Source organism: Mandrillus leucophaeus, unplaced genomic scaffold, assembly GCF_000951045.1.
Source record: "Mandrillus leucophaeus isolate KB7577 unplaced genomic scaffold, Mleu.le_1.0 Scaffold908, whole genome shotgun sequence".
In the NCBI taxonomy this organism is placed as follows: Eukaryota; Metazoa; Chordata; class Mammalia; order Primates; family Cercopithecidae; genus Mandrillus; species Mandrillus leucophaeus.
The window spans coordinates 598,847-617,639 of NW_012109897.1; the positions used below are offsets into that span (position 1 = coordinate 598,847).

At 38.3% G+C, this 18,793-nt stretch overlaps 1 protein-coding gene and 1 pseudogene across 1 annotated transcript; both read right to left on the minus strand.

The window, feature by feature from the left end:
- The window catches only part of LOC105531797, a 46,394-nt pseudogene extending 31,551 nt beyond the window's left edge, over window positions 1-14,843 (minus strand).
- Window positions 14,844-15,328: 485 nt separating this feature from the next.
- Window positions 15,329-18,145, minus strand: LOC105531793 (proline-rich protein 20A-like). Its single transcript, XM_011969796.1, has 2 exons — window positions 18,095-18,145; window positions 15,329-15,952 (listed from the first exon to the last, which is right to left on the minus strand). The coding sequence occupies exons 1-2, from the start codon at window positions 18,143-18,145 to the stop codon at window positions 15,329-15,331; spliced, it is 675 nt and encodes a 224-aa protein (XP_011825186.1).
- Window positions 18,146-18,793: the final 648 nt, after the last annotated feature.

Here is an 18,793-nt window from a genome sequence, read left to right on the forward strand (position 1 = left end):
AGGCAAAAGTTTTTATATGCTGATCCTTACAATCCTCTTCCCTACTCCTCCTGCCAACCAACTAAAAATTAAATAGATACAAAGTACATCTAGACTAGGCAGAATCAAGGACTTGCTTTGCTTGGATGAAAAACAGTTATATATTGCACATAAGATTTATATATTCCTTAGAATCCTGGGTTTGATGGGATGGAAAGAACATATGCCTCAATTTTATTCTTCAGGCACAGACTGCCTCATGTTTGCCTCAGTAACATTTACAAGCATGTCATATTATTCCTTTCAAGGATCCATAAAAACTAGCACCATCATTTAAGAATTTTATTTTTTCTTAAAGTAGGCTCTCTTCTCAGATTTTGAAACATCCCTTTTCACAGAATGTGGAACACAAATAACTTTGGCTTTAAAACTACTAAACCCCATGTAGGCTAGATGCATTGCACAATGTAGCCATTTATTTTATCACATTTGTAAGTGAATATCATATGATGCTATCTCCAAATAGAAATGTTTATAGAGCTCATGAAAGAATACAATGTAGACAGTTGGTAAACTGCCAATTAACAGAACCAAACTACAGGAAATAAAAGACTCCAAGAGAAAAAGAGTGATGACATGGCGAAAAGTCAATGCACTATTATGTTATATCAGGCATATAATTTTAAATGAATATACAATTCTATAGCATGTTTAGTAATTTATATTTAAACACGCATTCATTATTTTAAATAAACATACTAACATATAAGATTTCTATACTAACATTCCTGTTAGCATTTAATTATTGGAGTTATTAAATTCTAAGGATTGACAAAGTAAAATGAACCATAAAATTTAATTGTTATAATCTCTTCCTTATCTTCACTGGTTTGTTCAGGGTGCTGACCATTGACATATTTGGTGGTTAGTTTGAGAATTTCAATATTTTTGTCATTTCTTTTTTCTTTTCTTTTCTTTTTTTTTTTCTATTTTGAGACGGAATCTCGCTCTGTCGCCCAGGCTGGAGTGCAGTGGCCGGATCTCAGCTCACTGCAAGCTCCGCCTCCCGGGTTCACGCCATTCTCCGGCCTCAGCCTCCCGAGTAGCTGGGACTACAGGAGCCCGCCACCTCGCCCGGCTAGTTTTTTGTATTTCTTCATAGAGACGGGGTTTCACCGTGTTAGCCAGGATGGTCTCGATCTCCCGACCTCGTGATCCGCCCGTCTCGGCTTCCCAAAGTGCTGGGATTACAGGCTTGAGCCACCGCGCCCAGCCTATTTTTGTCATTTCTTGAAATTATTCTAAAATGTATTATTTGCTAGTAGGAAAATATTTTTATTTATTTTAAAAACAGAATTTTGACCCCTGCAATTCTAGTTTTTCTACTAATCTCAAGATAGAGATGAGAATTTTTAAAATTTTAGTACACTGATACTAGATTCATAGCAGAAAGGATCTATTTCTTTGGTCATGCTTCTTCTGGTATATTCTGATATGAGAGAAGCATCATAATCACGCCTTTCATAATTGGGATGTTAAATATGAACAATTTCTCTAGTGATTTATCATTTCTCATCGTCTGTTGCTATTATTTCTCTCCAGCATAAATTGCTAGTCTCAAATCCTCAAAACTTCTTGTTTATAAGTAGCATACTTGCCTACTTCTTCCTGAGTTGACGTTTAAGAATTTTGATACCTCTGTTGCTAAGTTTGATGCTTTTGTAATACATGTATTTTCACATACTTTTTTAGTCTTCTTTAAAACGCCATTTGGAAACAACCCTCTCTTCTTAGTAAACACTTTTGCCAACTCAAAATTTCTCTGTAAATCTCCTTCTATGTGCTAATTAAAAGTCACCATTCCTCAGATGACACCATATTCAGAAATCATTATTTCAAATAGGATAGTCTTACTCCCAGTCAGGGAAACTCACCTGAAAGGGTTAAAATACAACTACTTTAGTAGTTTTTATTACTTAAAAAAAATCAGCATCGTAATATCTTCATTGTTGATTAAAAACAACACACTTTTGCAACTTTTGCTGCAAATCAGTCCTGAACCTACTTAGAATTTTGGAACACTTTGATCTCTTTTTTCTTCCTGTCAGCTATCAACCCTACATCAAATTATAACAAAATATGTTTGAAAAACAGTCCTTGTAAAACTTGAGGTTTAATTGGATAGTTAAGTCCCGATTTTCTTTCAAATTCAAAATAATTAGAATTTTTCGTACAAAAATAATAACAAACTGCCTAAATTTTATTGGTGTGCCTGAAGTTTGAAAACTAACTAATCATATAAATAAATAGAAAAATGATAAACAAGTAGGTAAATAGGCAGATAGACTAAATTACATAAAATAGCAGTCAGTAACAGAAGCACCTCAGATCCTAATATTCAATTTATATTAAACCACCCTAATTAAATATGAAAAATATATATATGTATGAGTTATATATGAGGTGCGTGTGTGTGTGTATATATGTATACACACACACACATATATTTAAGTGTATATACCTATACTTACTATAATATGTGTTCAACACAGGGGTCTTCCCTATATGTAGAAACTATTATGTAAGTCCTTTTATATCAATTGCTTTTTTCCTGTACATACCTATAATTATGTATTATGTAATACATTTATATATACCTTATATTAGGTATATAATACCATATTATTACGGTATTATAATTACATATTAATATATTATATTCTTAATATTTATTATATAATGTATAAGGTATGTATATATTATGTAATATATTTATAGCATATGAGGGTACATGTGAAGTATATATAAGATATATATAAAGTTATTATATAAAGACATATAAAGTATAAAAGTATTATAAGGTTTACCTTATAAGGCATGTAATATCTATGTATATATTACTTAATATTATATAATTATAAATTATATCATATGTAATTATATTATTATATAATACCTTTATATATATACCTTACATACGTTAATCTATATGAGTATATATATGCTCATATATAGATATATATAAATATAGCTGTGTGTGTGTGTGCATATATCGGTATATATATTGTGTGTGTATGTTTGTATATATATAAATATATATGTAATGCTTTTAATTGGCAAAAATTGCATACATTTATCATGTACATTTTTCATGAAACATGTATACATTGTGTTATGGCCAAATTGAGCCAACCAACATATGCATTACTTCACATCGTCATAATTTACATCCCTAAATTCAAATCTCTTTAATAAAATATTTTCTTCTACTTCTATTTTCTAAATTATTAAATCCAACAAAATAACTCAGAGCTAGATTCAAGTGAATTTCTGGAATTGTCTGGGGACATCAATTACCTTCATGAACTGTATAACTATTAAGGATGCAGAATCCTAGTAATATTTTCTTCAGTGCTAGAATCATCTAACTGACAGTAAATTTTATTTTTCCTTTCCATCATTTTTTCATCATCTTTAAAATCACTTCTGAAATAAACTAATTCTTATCAGGCAAATTGAGCTTTGGTTATTAGAAAAATATTGGCTACTTTGTTTAAGACATCATTACATATGTAAAAGTTGAAAAAGATAACTTTCTATTATGTTGTTTGAAATAAAAATTGAGGTAGATTAAAAACAATTGACAAGATATGATAATAATTAAACTTTTGCTTGTGTGGTGGTTCCAATTATTTTTGATGCACTGTGATTACCTAAATTGGAGTCAATAGTAAACCAGGTACTGGGAGACGTGACTGTCCACCAAATACATCTTGTATATGAGAATGACAACTATATATACTGATTCAGAATGAATTATGCCCATGCTTGCAATGCAAGTATTTGCATTTTGTCATCAAGTTTCTCTTTTATTTAACTACACCAGTGATTACCAGTGAATCTATTTGAGCTTAAACGCTATCCTTAGATTTAGATCTGACGACTGTAGGTAGTAATCTTTTAACTACTATTAGTATTTGGAATTTCTGGCCTTATTATAAAATATTTTGAGATGAATTGACTGTTACTGCCTTTAGCCTTGTTTTCTGCTACTTAAATTTGGGGAATCAATTGCCTCCTCACTCATGTATCCTGCAGACTATTAATTCAACTGGTCATAAAGTAATTATTCCAAATGTAAAATCATTTCCATCCTGTCTGCACATAAGAAGCAGCAGGATCCCTTTTTGAATAGTTTTCCAACTATAAGTGGAGTTCAATTAATATAATATGTAATTATATAGGAGCAAAAATTAAAATCTCCACAGATTTCTCTCAAATTCTGGCTCCTTGCCTTCAGTACAGGGTTGAGTGAAAAATATGGCAGTAAGCCAACTTGCCCTTCTTCCAAAATCAGCCACAATAGAATCTGCTGGATTGAAATAGAACATTAGGAGTTTAGTTTGGCACTCAGTATATTCAACCATTACTATATTTGTGACATGATTCACTGGGCCAGCAGCCCAGAGGAACTCTGTGTCTGGATGCCCAGTTTTGAAATATGGAGAAGAGTTCATGACCACCATGCTTTGTAAACCCACATTTCTGAAAATTATATTTCTCTATTTAAAAAGGCTATGAGATAGCCAGATGTGTGTATTGGGAAAAATCAACCATTTTATGAAAAGGCTTTTGTGTATAATTTCTAAAAACTCTTTGGTATCAGTTGAATTGGTTACATGTTGTTTACTGGCAGAGTAATTTCTGTATTTCTATAGTTGGCTAAAAATGATCAGCATTCAAATTTCATTCAGAGATTCTACAAATATATCATTAGAGATATTGTGCTTTGTTAAATGTGCTCTTAGGAAAACTATATAGCATAGTGGAAAGAGCATGAACTTTGTATCAAAGAAACCTAGATAGGAATTCAAATTTATTTCACATACTTGCTATGAAAGCATGAGCAAATTTATTAACTAAATTTCCCAAGATTTAGTTTTCCAATTATCTGCAAAATTGCCTCAATGGGAGGTTGTAAGGATTACATGAATTAACCTATGTAAACCCTGTTAACAACCTTCCTAACGTGCAGGTTTGTTACATATGTGTACATGTGCCATGTTGGTTTGCTGCACCCATCAACCAATCATTTACATTAGGCATTTCTCCTAATGCTATCCCTCCCCCAGACCCCACCCCAAGACAGGCCCCAGTGTGTGATGTTCACCTCCCTGTGTCCATGTTTTCTCACTGTTCAACTCCCACTTAGGAGTGAGAACATGCAGTGTTTGGTTTTTCTTTTTGTGTTATTATTTTTAATATCATTGACATCATTTTCTCATGGTTGTTACATTCATCCAATTGATTATTACACCATAATCAGTAGCAGCAGCATTATAAACACAAGTTATAGAACCTAGAGCCAAGTTAATGTTGCAGCTTGACAATTTCTTAGTCATATAAATGTGGACAAATCGTAAGTTTTCTAGATTTTGGTGCTCCCATTTCCAAATTGGGGGTTATATTTTTACTTTCATTATAATATCACTGTCAAATTTAAGTGAAAATTTTTGAGTTAAATATTTAGAACACCGAATAGATACAGTGATTATAAAATATGATTATAAAAACAATTTAAATAATTGTTGTTTAGATGAAGTATGACCCTTGAAGAGTATTTGGCCTCAGTGGGTGCCCAATAGTGACAGTGTTTAATAGGTTCACTTATACTTATTTTAAATTTGTTGCCAAACTAAAAACACATCAAGTTTAAGCTAGTATTTGTGATTTACAATTAAATATATGAAAAGTCAAACAATTGTGAGTTATGTTTTAAGATTGTCATTAATGAATCACATGATCATTTGTAAAAGCTGTAATCAATTGAAACCTTATCTTCATCACCAAAATCTTTCAGCGTGGCAAATGGACTCTTATGTACTTGCCTTCAAGAAGAGTGAAATTATATTGCATCATCAGTAATGTGAATTAAAAGCCAATATTTAGGTAGTATTATTTAAATTGTTAATCATTTCCAATAGCTATTGTTCTAATTTTTGGATTAGAGTAAGAAAGATGAGTAGGCGTGTCTCTTGATCACATCATGTGGTAGATGAATTTGATTAATTTGAGCACAAAGGTAATTAATTTGTTGGATTTTCAAAGAAATACAAATAGAAATATGGCTATAAATTTTACCACAAATATCAGTGTTCTTTTAATTGTCACACATCAGAAAGCAATCTAAGAGAAATAGCAATACTTTTCTCCATACATGAATAAACAAACTATTAATAATGTTAATAATTAGAATTCACAAAGCACAGCAGACTATATGGATGAAATAATATACTTCTTTTACTCTAAAACATATTTAGTCTTCATTTTTTCAAATGATTCTAATGAGGACAGTGCTGATTGAGTATTTTGACCCTTTGCACATTACTTTTTTCCAAGGCAAAATTTTACTTGGTCTCTTTCTCATTAAGCTTGTGTTTGAAATTGATTCATATTCAGAACTGAAGGTGAAGAGACCTGGGCATTCATTAAGATGATTAATTAAGAAGAAAAAATTTATTCAGTCTGAAAAAATGATACACAACCCTATTAGCCACTCAACTTTGGCTGAAAATGATATGTGATTCCCAGAAGTAAGATTCGTTTTCCAGGGGATAATGAAATTAATATCAGGATTAGACTTCTACAAACTGAGTTGACTTTACCACACTGGCAAGACATTCCAAATGTGCTCATGACATTGACTTACAAGTACTTTGCTTATTTAAAGCACAAAATTTGAACTGTGGAATGGATTTAGTCGCATCCTTCATATTTAAGTTAAAAGATGGAATAAACTTTTTCTAAAACAGAATACTGATATATAATTGGCTCTTGCTTAAGGGTTAGTATTTTTTTTCCACCATAAAGGTTAATAGCCTATATTTTAGATATATACGTCCCGTAGATATCTGCGGTTGTTTTTTTTTTCATCTATTGATTTAATTTCCATTTAATATATTTTACTTACTACAATAGCCACAGGTAATGAAGAAGTCTACTTTACATGGTTTTTAATTACATTTAACAGTAAATAATATAGTCCTACTTTGTGCAGCATGGTTTTCTCAGGTGCTGATCGTTTTCAAATAAGAAATTGAAATAAATTTCACGGATTCTAATTTCATAGAATTAGCATTTTCACTAGCCTGTTTATTTCTAGATTTTTATCAGGTATATGTATCTGAAACAATTAGGGAAGTAAATCTTTGTTTTGACAAATAAAATAAGCCATCACTGGATCATTTAAATACATTTTTTTTCTAACTAAAAATAAAATCTGTTGTTATAATACTAAGGTAAAGCTGCAGGATGTTTACTAGGCACAAAGTGTTGAAAATGCAGGATATTTAGAGATGAAGGGAGAAATAGCAAAGGAAATAAATGACATTTGTAGTTTAAGAATATTGTAAACTGAGCTAAAACAATTTTTGTAATAAGATCTATTATCACTTTCTTTTGTCATATATAAATAAAATTTAATAATTACAGTCAAGTGAGGATAAAGGTCTTCTATTTCCCCCTCTACTCAAATCTGCTACTAACAGGAAGCAAGTCTAGAATGATATTTGACACACACAAACCCATTAGCAAGTAAGCATGCAACTTAAATGGCCTATAATTTCGAAAAAGCCTCAGCTGTGTCATTTTACCATTCTGAAAAGCACCTTGAACGAAAGGTTTACTTCAGATTATTGTAAGAATATACTGGAGGCCGATTTTAGTTTACATTTTAACTTAACTATGTGAGACTATTCTTATTGACAAAACACAGGACAGGATGGGGGTACATACAGGCCTGGGGCATCATTCTGAAGGGTCACCTTCTGATTTGTACAGGATCTTAAACTTTACTGAAGGAAGGTGAGGGTGCTTGAACAACATTTCCCTACAAACCACAACTTGAATACCATTTCAATGGACTAAAAATGTATAATATATACTATGCAAATTAAGAAACTCTTATACTGATGGTCAGAAGTAATAACAGCTGAAATCTCTGATTCAAGTCTTTTAATCTTAACTAAACGTAACTACCGTGTGTGTGTGTGTGTGTGTATGCACGTGTGTGTGCGAGTGTGTGTGTATGTGCTGTCTCTTATACACATCTAGATGTGTATAAGAGACAGATGCACGTGTGTGTGCGAGTGTGTGTGTATGCACGTGTGTGTGCGAGTGTGTGTGTATGTGTATTTTAGATTTCTTCAAATATAAATGATCCAACTGAAGGATGTATAGTAAAACTAATTTAGGGGCAGAGCAAGATGGCAGAATAGAAGACTCTACCGGTCATCCCTCCGACAAGAGCACTAAGTTAACAATCTACACACAAATAAGAATAAAAATCATGTGAGCACTAACACTACCTGGTTGTTACTTTGTATTACTGAAAGAGGCATTGAAGAGGTGCAAAAATAGCCTTGAATCACAAATGTCAGTCCTCCCACATGCCCCAGCTGTGGTGATGTGGTGCAGAGAGTAATTCTGTGTGCTGGGGAGACGGGGTGAGTGGCAATTGTGAGTCTCGGAACTCAGTGCTGCCCTGTTATAGCAGATAGTGAACCTGGACCAAACTCAGGGGATGCCCACACATGAAGGGAATATTTAAACCAGCCTCAGCAGGAGGGGAATTCCTGATCCCAGTGGCTGGAACTTGAGTTCCTGCAAGCCTTGCCACCAGAAGTTAAAGTGCTCTGGGGCCATAAATAAACTTGAATTGCAGTCTAGGCTACATGGATTGCAACTCCTAGGTGAGTCCTAGTGCTGAACTGGACCCAGAGCCAGTGGACTGGGAGCATGTGACCAATTGAGACATCAGACTGGGTGGCTAAGAGAGCTCTGGCATCACCTCTTCCCTAACCCCAGGTTGTCCAGCTTATGGCTTCAAAAGAGATCCCTTCCTGTTGCTTGAGAAGAGGAGAGGAAAGACTGGGGAGGACTTTGTCTTGCACTTGGATACTAGCTCAACTACAGCCAGACAGGGCACCAGTTAGAGTTGTGAAGCCTCTTTTCTAGGCCTTATCTCCTGGTCAACAATTTTAGATATACCATGGGCCAGAAGTTAACCCACTGCCTTGAAGGGAAAGAACCAATCCTGGCCAGATTCACCACCTGCTAACTGAACAGGTGTTGGGTGCTGAATAGCCAGCAGTTGATACCCAGGTAGTGAGACTCTGAGACTTACTGGCTTCAGATGAGACTCCACACATTATTATCTGTGGTTGCTAGGGGGCAAGACTACTTCCGTTTAAGAAAACAGGAGGGACAAGTAAAGTGGACTTTGTTTTGGACGTCAGGTACTAGCTCAGCCACAGGGATGTGGAGCACTAAGTCGGCTCTTGGGGCCCTCGATTCCAGGACTTCAGTGGAACATTAGTGGTAGTCTGGCAGGACAACTCATTGTCATGGTGGCCATAGCCTGAGACTCCTCTGCCTTTAGAAAGAGGAGGGAAGAGTGGGAAGAAATATGTTTTGTAGTTTGAGTGCCAGATAAGCTGCAGTACAATAAAACACCAAGCTGATGTCTAAGATTTTTTACTATGAACATCTCTGGCTTCTGGACAGCACCTCTAGACCTGCCTGGGGCCTGGTGGAACTCATTGCCCTGAAGGAAGGACGCAGGCCTGGCTGTCTTTTCTAACTGCTGATAATGGAGCCCCAGGACCCTGAGCAAACATGAGCAGTAGCTGGAGAGTAGCTACAGGGGACCTTGGGTGAGACTCAATGCTGTACTGGCTTCAGGTCTGACCCAGCACAGTCCTAGAGGAGACCCCTTCCTTTTGCTTGAGGAGAGGAAAGAGACCACAAGAGTGCTTGTATCAAGCTACTCCCAGCCTCAGGTGGTTCAGAATAGAGAGACTTCATTTTAGAGGGAGATATTAAGTGAAGAGGGCAAGAGTCTCTGCCTGGTAATAGAGAAATTCTGGATCTTGTCCAAGGCCATCACGGTGGTAACTATATGAGTCTTCGGGGACCACAGCATTACCCTGGGCTCAGGGTGCCCCATGTAACAGATACAGCTCAGATTACAGCTCTTAAGTCCTTTTCAATATCTGGAAAGCCTTCCTCAAAGGACTGGTGCAAACAAGCCCATACTGTAAAATCTACAATAAATAGCTAACTTTTCAATGTCGAGATACAGAAGAATATCTACAAGTATCAAGACCATCAAGGAAAACATTACATCACCAACTGAACTAAATATGTCACCAGGGAACAATCCCAGAGAAACAGATATGTGACCTTTCAGACAGAAAAGTCAAAATAGTTGTTTTGAGGAAATGCAAAGAAATTCAAGATAACAGAGAGAAGGAACTCAGAACTCTACCAGATAAATTTAACAAAGAGTTTGAAATAACTATTATAAAAAGAATAAAGCAGAAATTTTGTATTTGAAAATGTAATGGTCATAATGAGGGACACATCGGAATCTTTTAATAGCAGAATTTATGAGGCAGGAATAAAAATTGTGAGCTTGAAGACAGGCTATTTGAAAATACTGTCAGAGGAGACAAAAGAAAAAGAAATAAGAAAGAAGCACACTTACAGGATATAGAAAAATAACCTGAAGAGTAAATCTCAGACTTGTTGGCCTTAAAGAGGAGATAGAGAAAGAGATAGGGGTAGAAAGTTTATTCAAAGGGATAATAACACAAAATTTCCCAAACCTATAGAAAGATAGCTATATCTAGTTAAAAGAAGGTTATAGACCACCAAGCAGATTTAACCCAAAGAAGAGTACCTCGAGGAATTTAATAATCAAACTCCTAAAATTGAAGGATAAACAAAGAATCCTCAAGGGAGTAAGAGAAAAGAAACGAATAACATGCAATGGAGCTCCAATAGGACTGGAAGCAGACTTTTCAGTGGAAACATTACAGTCAAGGAGAGAGTGGCACAATCTTGGCTCACTGCAACGTCCGCCTCCTGAGTTCAAATGATTCTCCTGCCTCAGCCTCCTGAGTAGCTGGGACTATAGGGGCCCACCACCATGCCTAGCTAATTTTTGTATTTTTATTAGAGACAGGATTTTGCCATGTTGACCAGGCTGGTCTCCTACTCCTGACTTCAGGCAATCTGCCCACTGTGGCCTCCCAAAGTGCTGAGATTATAGACATGAGACACTGCGCCTGGTTCTTATTGGGTTGACTTTCTATTATTGAGTTGTAAGAGTTCTTTGTGCGTTATAGATACAGGTCTTTGATTAATATATGTATTGTGCATATATTTTCCCTGTTTATGGCTTGCCTTTTCATTTTCTTAACAGAGTCTTTCAAAGAACAGATTTTAATTTTAATAAAGCCCAAGGTCTCAAGCTGGAATTCCCTGGAAACCAACACTGAGTTGAAAATTAGAGTGCAGAAGGTATATGAGATGCATCTGTTAGGGATGTGGGAGGGAAAGAAACAGGACTGCACAGTCTCAATGGTCTGCCTCAGCGGACCCCATGGGATGTTCTGACAGTAAACTGACCTATTAGAGCTGTTCTGAGTAGTGGCAATAGGACCAGGTTTTAATGTCCCCAATGAACATCGCTGGATGCAAGCTTCCTGGCAGATGGGTGTGCCTGTGGGTAAGGATGGGGAGTGTCTTCAGCCAAGGTAGTCCCTTAGCGTCCATCTGCAAGGGCTGAGGGCTGTCTAGTGGTGGCAATTCTCACAACTGAGATCACAAATCTTTTATTTCTGAAGAAGGGTCTGGTGGCAAATCTCAGTGCCTGTTGCATGAAATGCATCAATGCTTTCTTGTACAATTCATGTTTTTTTGTGTCCCATCTAAGGAATCTTTGCCTACTCCAAAGTCATGAAGAGTTTTGTGATATTTTCTTCTAGAAGTTTTATAGTTTTTGCTTTTACCTATAGGTTAACAAACCATTTTTGTTAATTTTTGTGTGGATTGCAAAGTAAAGGTTGACATTTATATTTTTAATTATCCAATTTGTTCTAACATCATTTGTTAAAATGAATGCTGCTTTCTTTTTTTCTGTCTTGAAAGTGGTGAAATGTTTTAAATTTTTTATGGAGAATTAAGTTTTAGAGGAAAAAAGCCATTTAAAAGAAGAGTAGTGGGTTTAGCCTTTCCCAGCTATAAAAATGGTATGGTATTGGCAAGGGAATAGGTGAATTAGTTGATATGGATAGATCAGAAACATGTATCAGCTAACAATAGCTGACATCTCTTGGACACTGCCCTGTGCTAAGCGTTGTTTTCAGTACTTTTCACATCTTCATGCATTCAATCCTCCCAACGTTAGTGTGTAAGATAATTGTCTAAAACAAAAATAGTAAGTAAAATATAGTGGGTTTCAGAACATGAAAAATAAAATCTATAACAACCAAAGCCCCAAGGGGAGAGGAACTGGAAGCATAACATTGTAGTCCTTACACTATATATGAAGTAGTATAGTATTAAGCAATCTTCCAAAAGAGAACGCTGCCACAGGCATGGTTTTACTGGTTAATTCTACCAAACATTCATTGAAGAAATAATACCAATTCCACAGAAATTCTGGTGGGAAAACTATTTTGAAAGAAGAGGTTTGTCTGAGGCTGCATTGTATGAAAAGATGCATTAGAGGAAAAAGGTACAACCTAATGTCTTTAAACTGGTTGGGCGTTATTAGTTTCTACTAAAATCACAAAATTAGCCAGGCATGGTGGCACAGGACTGTGGTCCCAGCTACTTGGGAGACTGAGACACGAAAATTACATTCAACCCGGGGAGCGAAGGTTTCAGTGAGTTGAAGCCACTGCACTCCAGCCTGGGTGAAAGAGTGAGAATCTGTTTCTAAACAAACAAACAAGCAAACAAACAAACCAAGACAAATTACCAAAGGGTCTTTGTGCCAAAGGGTCTTGGAGCTCAGGAGGTACAGGCTGCAGTGAGCTGTGATTGCACTAGTGCACTCCAGCCTGGGTGACTGAATGAGACCCTGTCTTACTCCATGTACAAATGTTTAATGAAGTATTTTTGTGGCAGAAACATCCTGGAAGCAGTCTGTCAGCAGACCATCACCCGCACAACCTAAAGCCTGTGCCTTTTTCAGACAGATATACAGCAAGAAGATAGTGGCACATGTGTGTATGATGACTGCTAGGGTGCTTCGGCTTGGGGATGACAGACCCCAATGGCAAGCCAAGGAGTAGCTCCCACTGCACAGTGCTCATTGTGATCCATGCAGTGCTTCAATACGAAGTCGCCTGTGCCTTTTCTGGAGAAGCATGAGCTCCACTGAGGTGCTGGTCCTAATCACACCTGCATTACCTGTGTGGACCCTATAGCCACTTCCACATGACCCCTGGCAGATGGCATGCGAGGTGTTTGTAAAATCAAGGCACAAATGATGCTCTTAATGTACATGTTTGTTTGTATAGACGTGTGTGATTATGGAGAAAGATACAATAGGAATGGAGAACAGAGGCATGAGACATTATTTCTCTACTTTAATTTTCTGGTTTTAGTAAACACATTTTATATTTGGAATTTATGAAATTTTAGTAAAAGAACTGTAGCATAAAATAACTCTAACAGAAGGTTTTATTTAAAAGGAGTGAATATACAAGAAAAAGATCTTTGATGTAAAAAGTTATCTTTATTTTACTTGGACATTTACAAATGAGTGAAAATCAGCTAATAAAAACTTACTTAATAAAATACAAAATCCAATTCACAATACAGGTTTTATCAAACTCTGAAAATATAAGAACTAACTCAACTTAAATATCTATGAGAAACTCACAGCAAACATCTTGGTTAATGGTGAAACATTTAAAATACTCCCATTAAAACCAGGAGGAAGCCAAGGACACTGCCATCAATTTACTGATTCCTTATTTAGAATTTTCAGTGAGTCATGCACTCTCCTTGTTTCTATTAACTCCCCCTGCCTCTCCCACCACCACACACCTTTTGTTTGATTCATCAAATGTTCTTTGATCCCCTTTTTCCTCAATCTGTTTGAAATTTTAGATTCTATTCCAATTCATTTAGTGGTTCCCAATGGGTACCTACATTGAGACTTAAAAATGTGTCAGAGTCTAGAATTTCATTGCTGAATATAAATTCAGCCACTATATCATTTCCAGGTGCTAAAAAAGAATTTCAGTAACTTCTAGCTCCTTCTGAATTTTCCCATGCCCCACCTGTCTATGTCAAAGTCTTCTGAAATTTTAATTCTAGGTCACCCATGTTTCTTCCAGAATCATAGTTATCTAGACTTAATAATACAGTTTCCTAATTCCCTTGCTTACTGACTCTTGTTGCATCCCACTTCTTCCATGTTGTCTGGTTTGGTTTTTTCCCGGCTGAAAAACATGACTTGTACTTTCACTGTGCATAACAGTTCCATTCAAATGGCCTTATACAGAAAGGGGGTTTAGAAGCTTGCACATTATAAGTTGTGTACTCTAAGTTCAGGGGAAACACAGGCTTCAGGCCCAGTGTGAGTAGGATTCTGCCTTTTCCTCCTTTTTCTGTATGCCATTTCTCCCTTCATGTGGCCTTGCCCTTGAGCTGACACCGCATGCTTCCTTCTCTCCCTAACAATTTCGTTGATTGCTCATAGAACACTAGATTCAGAGTGATTGCCCTCTCGAAGCTGTGAGGATATTGCACCATTGCTTTCCATAGTCATCCATGCTGCCAGGCAAAGTCTAACATCACCCTGATTCTCCTTTCCTTGTAGGTCTCAGCTCTCAGGCAGCTTTTGCAATGTTATCTTCACCATACTTCATACTCTCAATGGCTGTTCTTCTTGTATCCTGCTCAGGATTCATATATTTCTTCCATTGGGGGAAATCATTAGCCATGATTTCCTTGTATTTTGCTGTCATACAAATGTTCTGGCTCTCCCGGGAGAGCTCCATGTTAGATGACCCCTGGTCCTCAGGATGACTGTTCTGTCTCACTGTCCATCTCTCTCTTGCCTAAACATCCAGTTTATACAGATTTGTTCCTCAGTCCTATCTATTCTGTGATTCAAACCATCAACATAACTTTGGATTCCAACAACCTTGTTTTTCACCCCAAGTACCTCTAATTGGCATTTAATATAAGCATAGTAAGATTAGGGGAGCTGCTGGCCTGTTTTACCAAGCATTGAGGAACTCCATGCATGTGTAACTTTGACAGAAGGTACAAAGCAGGGACAAGAAGGGCATTGGAAGCAGGTGGACTATTGTCAGGATCCTGGAAGGAGGGCGTGGAGGCTCCATCCTGACAACACAAGGTGAGAGCTCTGGTTGGGATGGGAGAGGAGGAGCGGAGCAGAAATGGGGCTGGATTTTGGGCTGGGGGGAAAGTCCAGGTGGAAGAAAGGGAGGCTGAGAATAATGTAGGTGACAGATAGACATCAGTATGCAATGTTGGCGACGAACACTGGGATCCCTTGAACATAGGTTCCATTGGCGGTTTGAATGACCTGTAAAACAGCTGAGTCACCCAGAGCCCTAAACCCGATGCAGGGATAGTTGGTCAACATGGGCTCCCAGGCATTAGCTTCAGGGCCAGAGGCAGGTGGTGGCTCCTGATGCCCCACCTCAGGATGGGCCACAACAGGGCCAGGGCCTTCCTGCACAGTTCCAGGGACAGGAGCTGTTTCAGGAAAAGGGAAGGCTGAGGTCTGCCTGATTTCCGGTTCCCCCTGGTGGCCTGGCTCTCCATGATGGTGCAGTTGGATGTCCATGTCTGGTCCCAGCAAGCGTTCTGCCCGCTGTCTCTGGCCAGCATTCCTGCGGGCTCCACGCCCTCTGCCACGGCCTCGCCCTGCCAGCCGGCTTCCTCCCCTCCGCCGGCCTCTCTCTGCAGGAGGAGCCGACTCTGTGCGAGCTGGGGGCTCCCATCTCAAGGGTTTCACGTAAGCAATGGGTTTTGCGGGTTGGACTGGCTCTGCATGGCTCTCTGTGAACTGGACTTCCACGGAGTCTTCAGGGTCCACAACAGAGCAGCCTGGCTCTGTAGGACGCCCACCTGAGGCAAAAAGAGAAGCAGAGTGTAAGGAAATTGAATATGGGCTGCCCAGGAAGCCTTCGGGGAAGGGAGACAAGGTGAGGGGTTGAGGGAGGGCCCATGGGAACCCCGGCGAACAGAATGAGGGTCAGCAGAGGCCTGCAAGGTGAGCCCTCAGGAGTTCTGTCTGCCCAGGGGCCTACAGCGCTTTCCATGAGCTTTCCATTGCAAGTCCTTGCAACAACCTTGTCAGTCGAATATTATGATCTCCATTTTGCTAATGGATAAATGAGTCTACAGTTCCCTAGAGAGATCGAATTGGAATAAAAATGGCATGCTTCCTGCCCTCACTGAGGTTCAACTTCAGTAGGAGAGACAAACAGAACACCAAAAAATGAAGGATGCTAATGAGCGACCAGTTAGGAGGTGAAGGGTGTCACAAGGGAGGTGGGTCTGGATCCAGAATGCCTGGACTGTATTCCCAGGCAGCTTAATTTACCTGGGCATCGGTTCCCCTTTTCATAAACTGGTATAATACCATGCCAACCCCTAGATCCTTACAAGAACTGAGTTACTAAAAGTCAAATGTTTAGATTAGTATCTAGATCAAGCAGGCATCTTAACATGTATTGGGAAGGAGATGATCAAAAAGTCTTGCTGGAGGAGATGACATAAGCCAACTTGGAGAAAACAGTTTATGCCAGAAATGAGTTTTTCTAAAAATATCTATAGCTAATACTCCTAGAGAGATAGAAGGAATTTTACCCATAAATCAATTATAGGATACTTTTAAAAATGAATACTCACAGACAATAGGGTTTTTTGAAATTGCAATTATGAAAGAAGAAACAAAAATCTCTAGAATGAAGTTGAGAAGATCTCCCAGAAAAGAAAGTAAAAATCAAAAATGGTGGAAAGAAGGATACACTATAAGAAAATTAGAGGCATACTGTCAGTGAGACATATCACTATAAAATTTCAGAGTGCTGATGACAAAGAAAATATTCTAAAAGATTCCAAAGAGAGGGAGAAAGAGAAAGAAAGGAAAGATCACATCGAAAGGGCTAGGATTCAACATGTCTCAAAAATCAGACGTCTCAAAAGCAGCAGTTAAATCTAGAAAATAACAGAAAATGTCCTCGAAATTTCAAGGGAAATGGATTTCCCACCTAAAATTTCATATCCAACCAAAGTTTCACTTAAGAATCAGGAAGGGTAGAATGAAGATGTTTCAGACAAGCAAGATCTTATATACTTTCCTTTCAATGGATGCTTTATTGTTATGCATCTGTCAAACTAGACAAGATTAAAAGTTTTAGGATACTCAGTGTATGAAGGCAAATGTTTTGGAGAACAATGTGGCAATAGCTGTAAAATTCCAATTCCTACAGAAAAGAACAAGGCGGAAGTACGGATTTATCATAGATGAAGATGTAGTGTGAGGACTTGCTCCACTACAGAGAAACAGTAAAACAAGGGGAAAAAAAAAAAAGAAAAAAAAAGACACCAGATTTGGGTAATGGGATACAATTATAAAAAGGGAAAGTAATTTCCCAGATGACGTGGAAGCTGGGAGCTGACTTACAGCAAACAGCCCAGGTTGAAGCAGGCTATGAGAAAGTGAAACAGATAATGCTTGATTGAGTTTGAATTTAGACAATTGTGGAAGAACTGGGTAACGAACTAGTGATCAGTAAGCCCATAAAAACCCAAAGCAACTATTAAGTCCTGGGAAATTCAAGTTATGCAAGAAGTGGAAAGTAATCCTCCTAATATTCTCTCCGCTCCTGGGCAGTGGGGAGGAACAGAGGGTGTGTGTCCTGGGCTGTGTGTGGCATGGTGCTTGGGTGATTGGTGGTGGTGGTGGCAATGTGTAAACTACAGCTAAATATTCCTCTATCCTAGAGGGAAGGCCATAAGTAAACTCTAAAAGGAAAAAGAAATAGCAGTAGTGTAGGCATGTTATTTAAAGAGTGAGAGGGAATGCTGAAAGAATTGGCTACACAGATGGAGGTGGTGTTCCCAAAGGTGTAGGAGACTGAGAAGGAGCAGGAGCTGCTGCATTTCATAGCATGCCACATTTGCCTCTGTAAGTTCTATAAGTCAATACCAAAGGTAAAGTCAAAATCCAGAAAAATTTAAAAAGAGAGTTGCAGGCGTTTGATGTACCTTGATTAGAGGCCATGGAGCGAAGTCGCTTTGAAAGCCTTGGTTCCTCCATGAGGAATCTGTGGGAGGGGGTGGGGAGAAAAACACATCAGTAGAGTTAAAACAGAGCCTCATTTCCTAAGCTTCAGGCAGCCATACAGACCCCCACCACACACCCTCCTCTAGGGCCTCCAATGCCCGCAATCCTCTGATCACTTGGCTGCCTGGGCACCGACTGAGCCCACGGTGCCACCCAGTAGGACTGTGTGAAGGTGGGGATTGGGTGGGGGGCTGTGGCTGTGGGAGATTTCCACACAGTAAAGTGTTTCCGAGGGGAAGCTAGTAGCCAGCAGGGATTGGCCTACAGGCGGTTCAATTTATCCCCGTTCCTACAGGAAAGCTGGGAGAGGGGAGACTAAAGTAGGCCTCCTGGAGGAATGCTTCCTCCTCAAGGGAAGAGGGAAGGAAGGTGAGGACAGAGAACGGATTTAGGAAGACGGGTGAAAAGTCAAGGGAGTGGCCCTGGCCTTTCTAGGGAATGAAGATTCTGTCCCCAACTGCACCCATCCAAGCTCTATTCACCCCTCAGGGACACCCACACACACACCTGATCTTCCTACAGCTCGCTCCAGAGATCTGAAAATATGGAGACTCTTCGACGAAGAGAGGCCAAAGGAGCTGGAGTTGTCCACAGGTTCAGGGCTGTGGCTCTGAGGTCGTC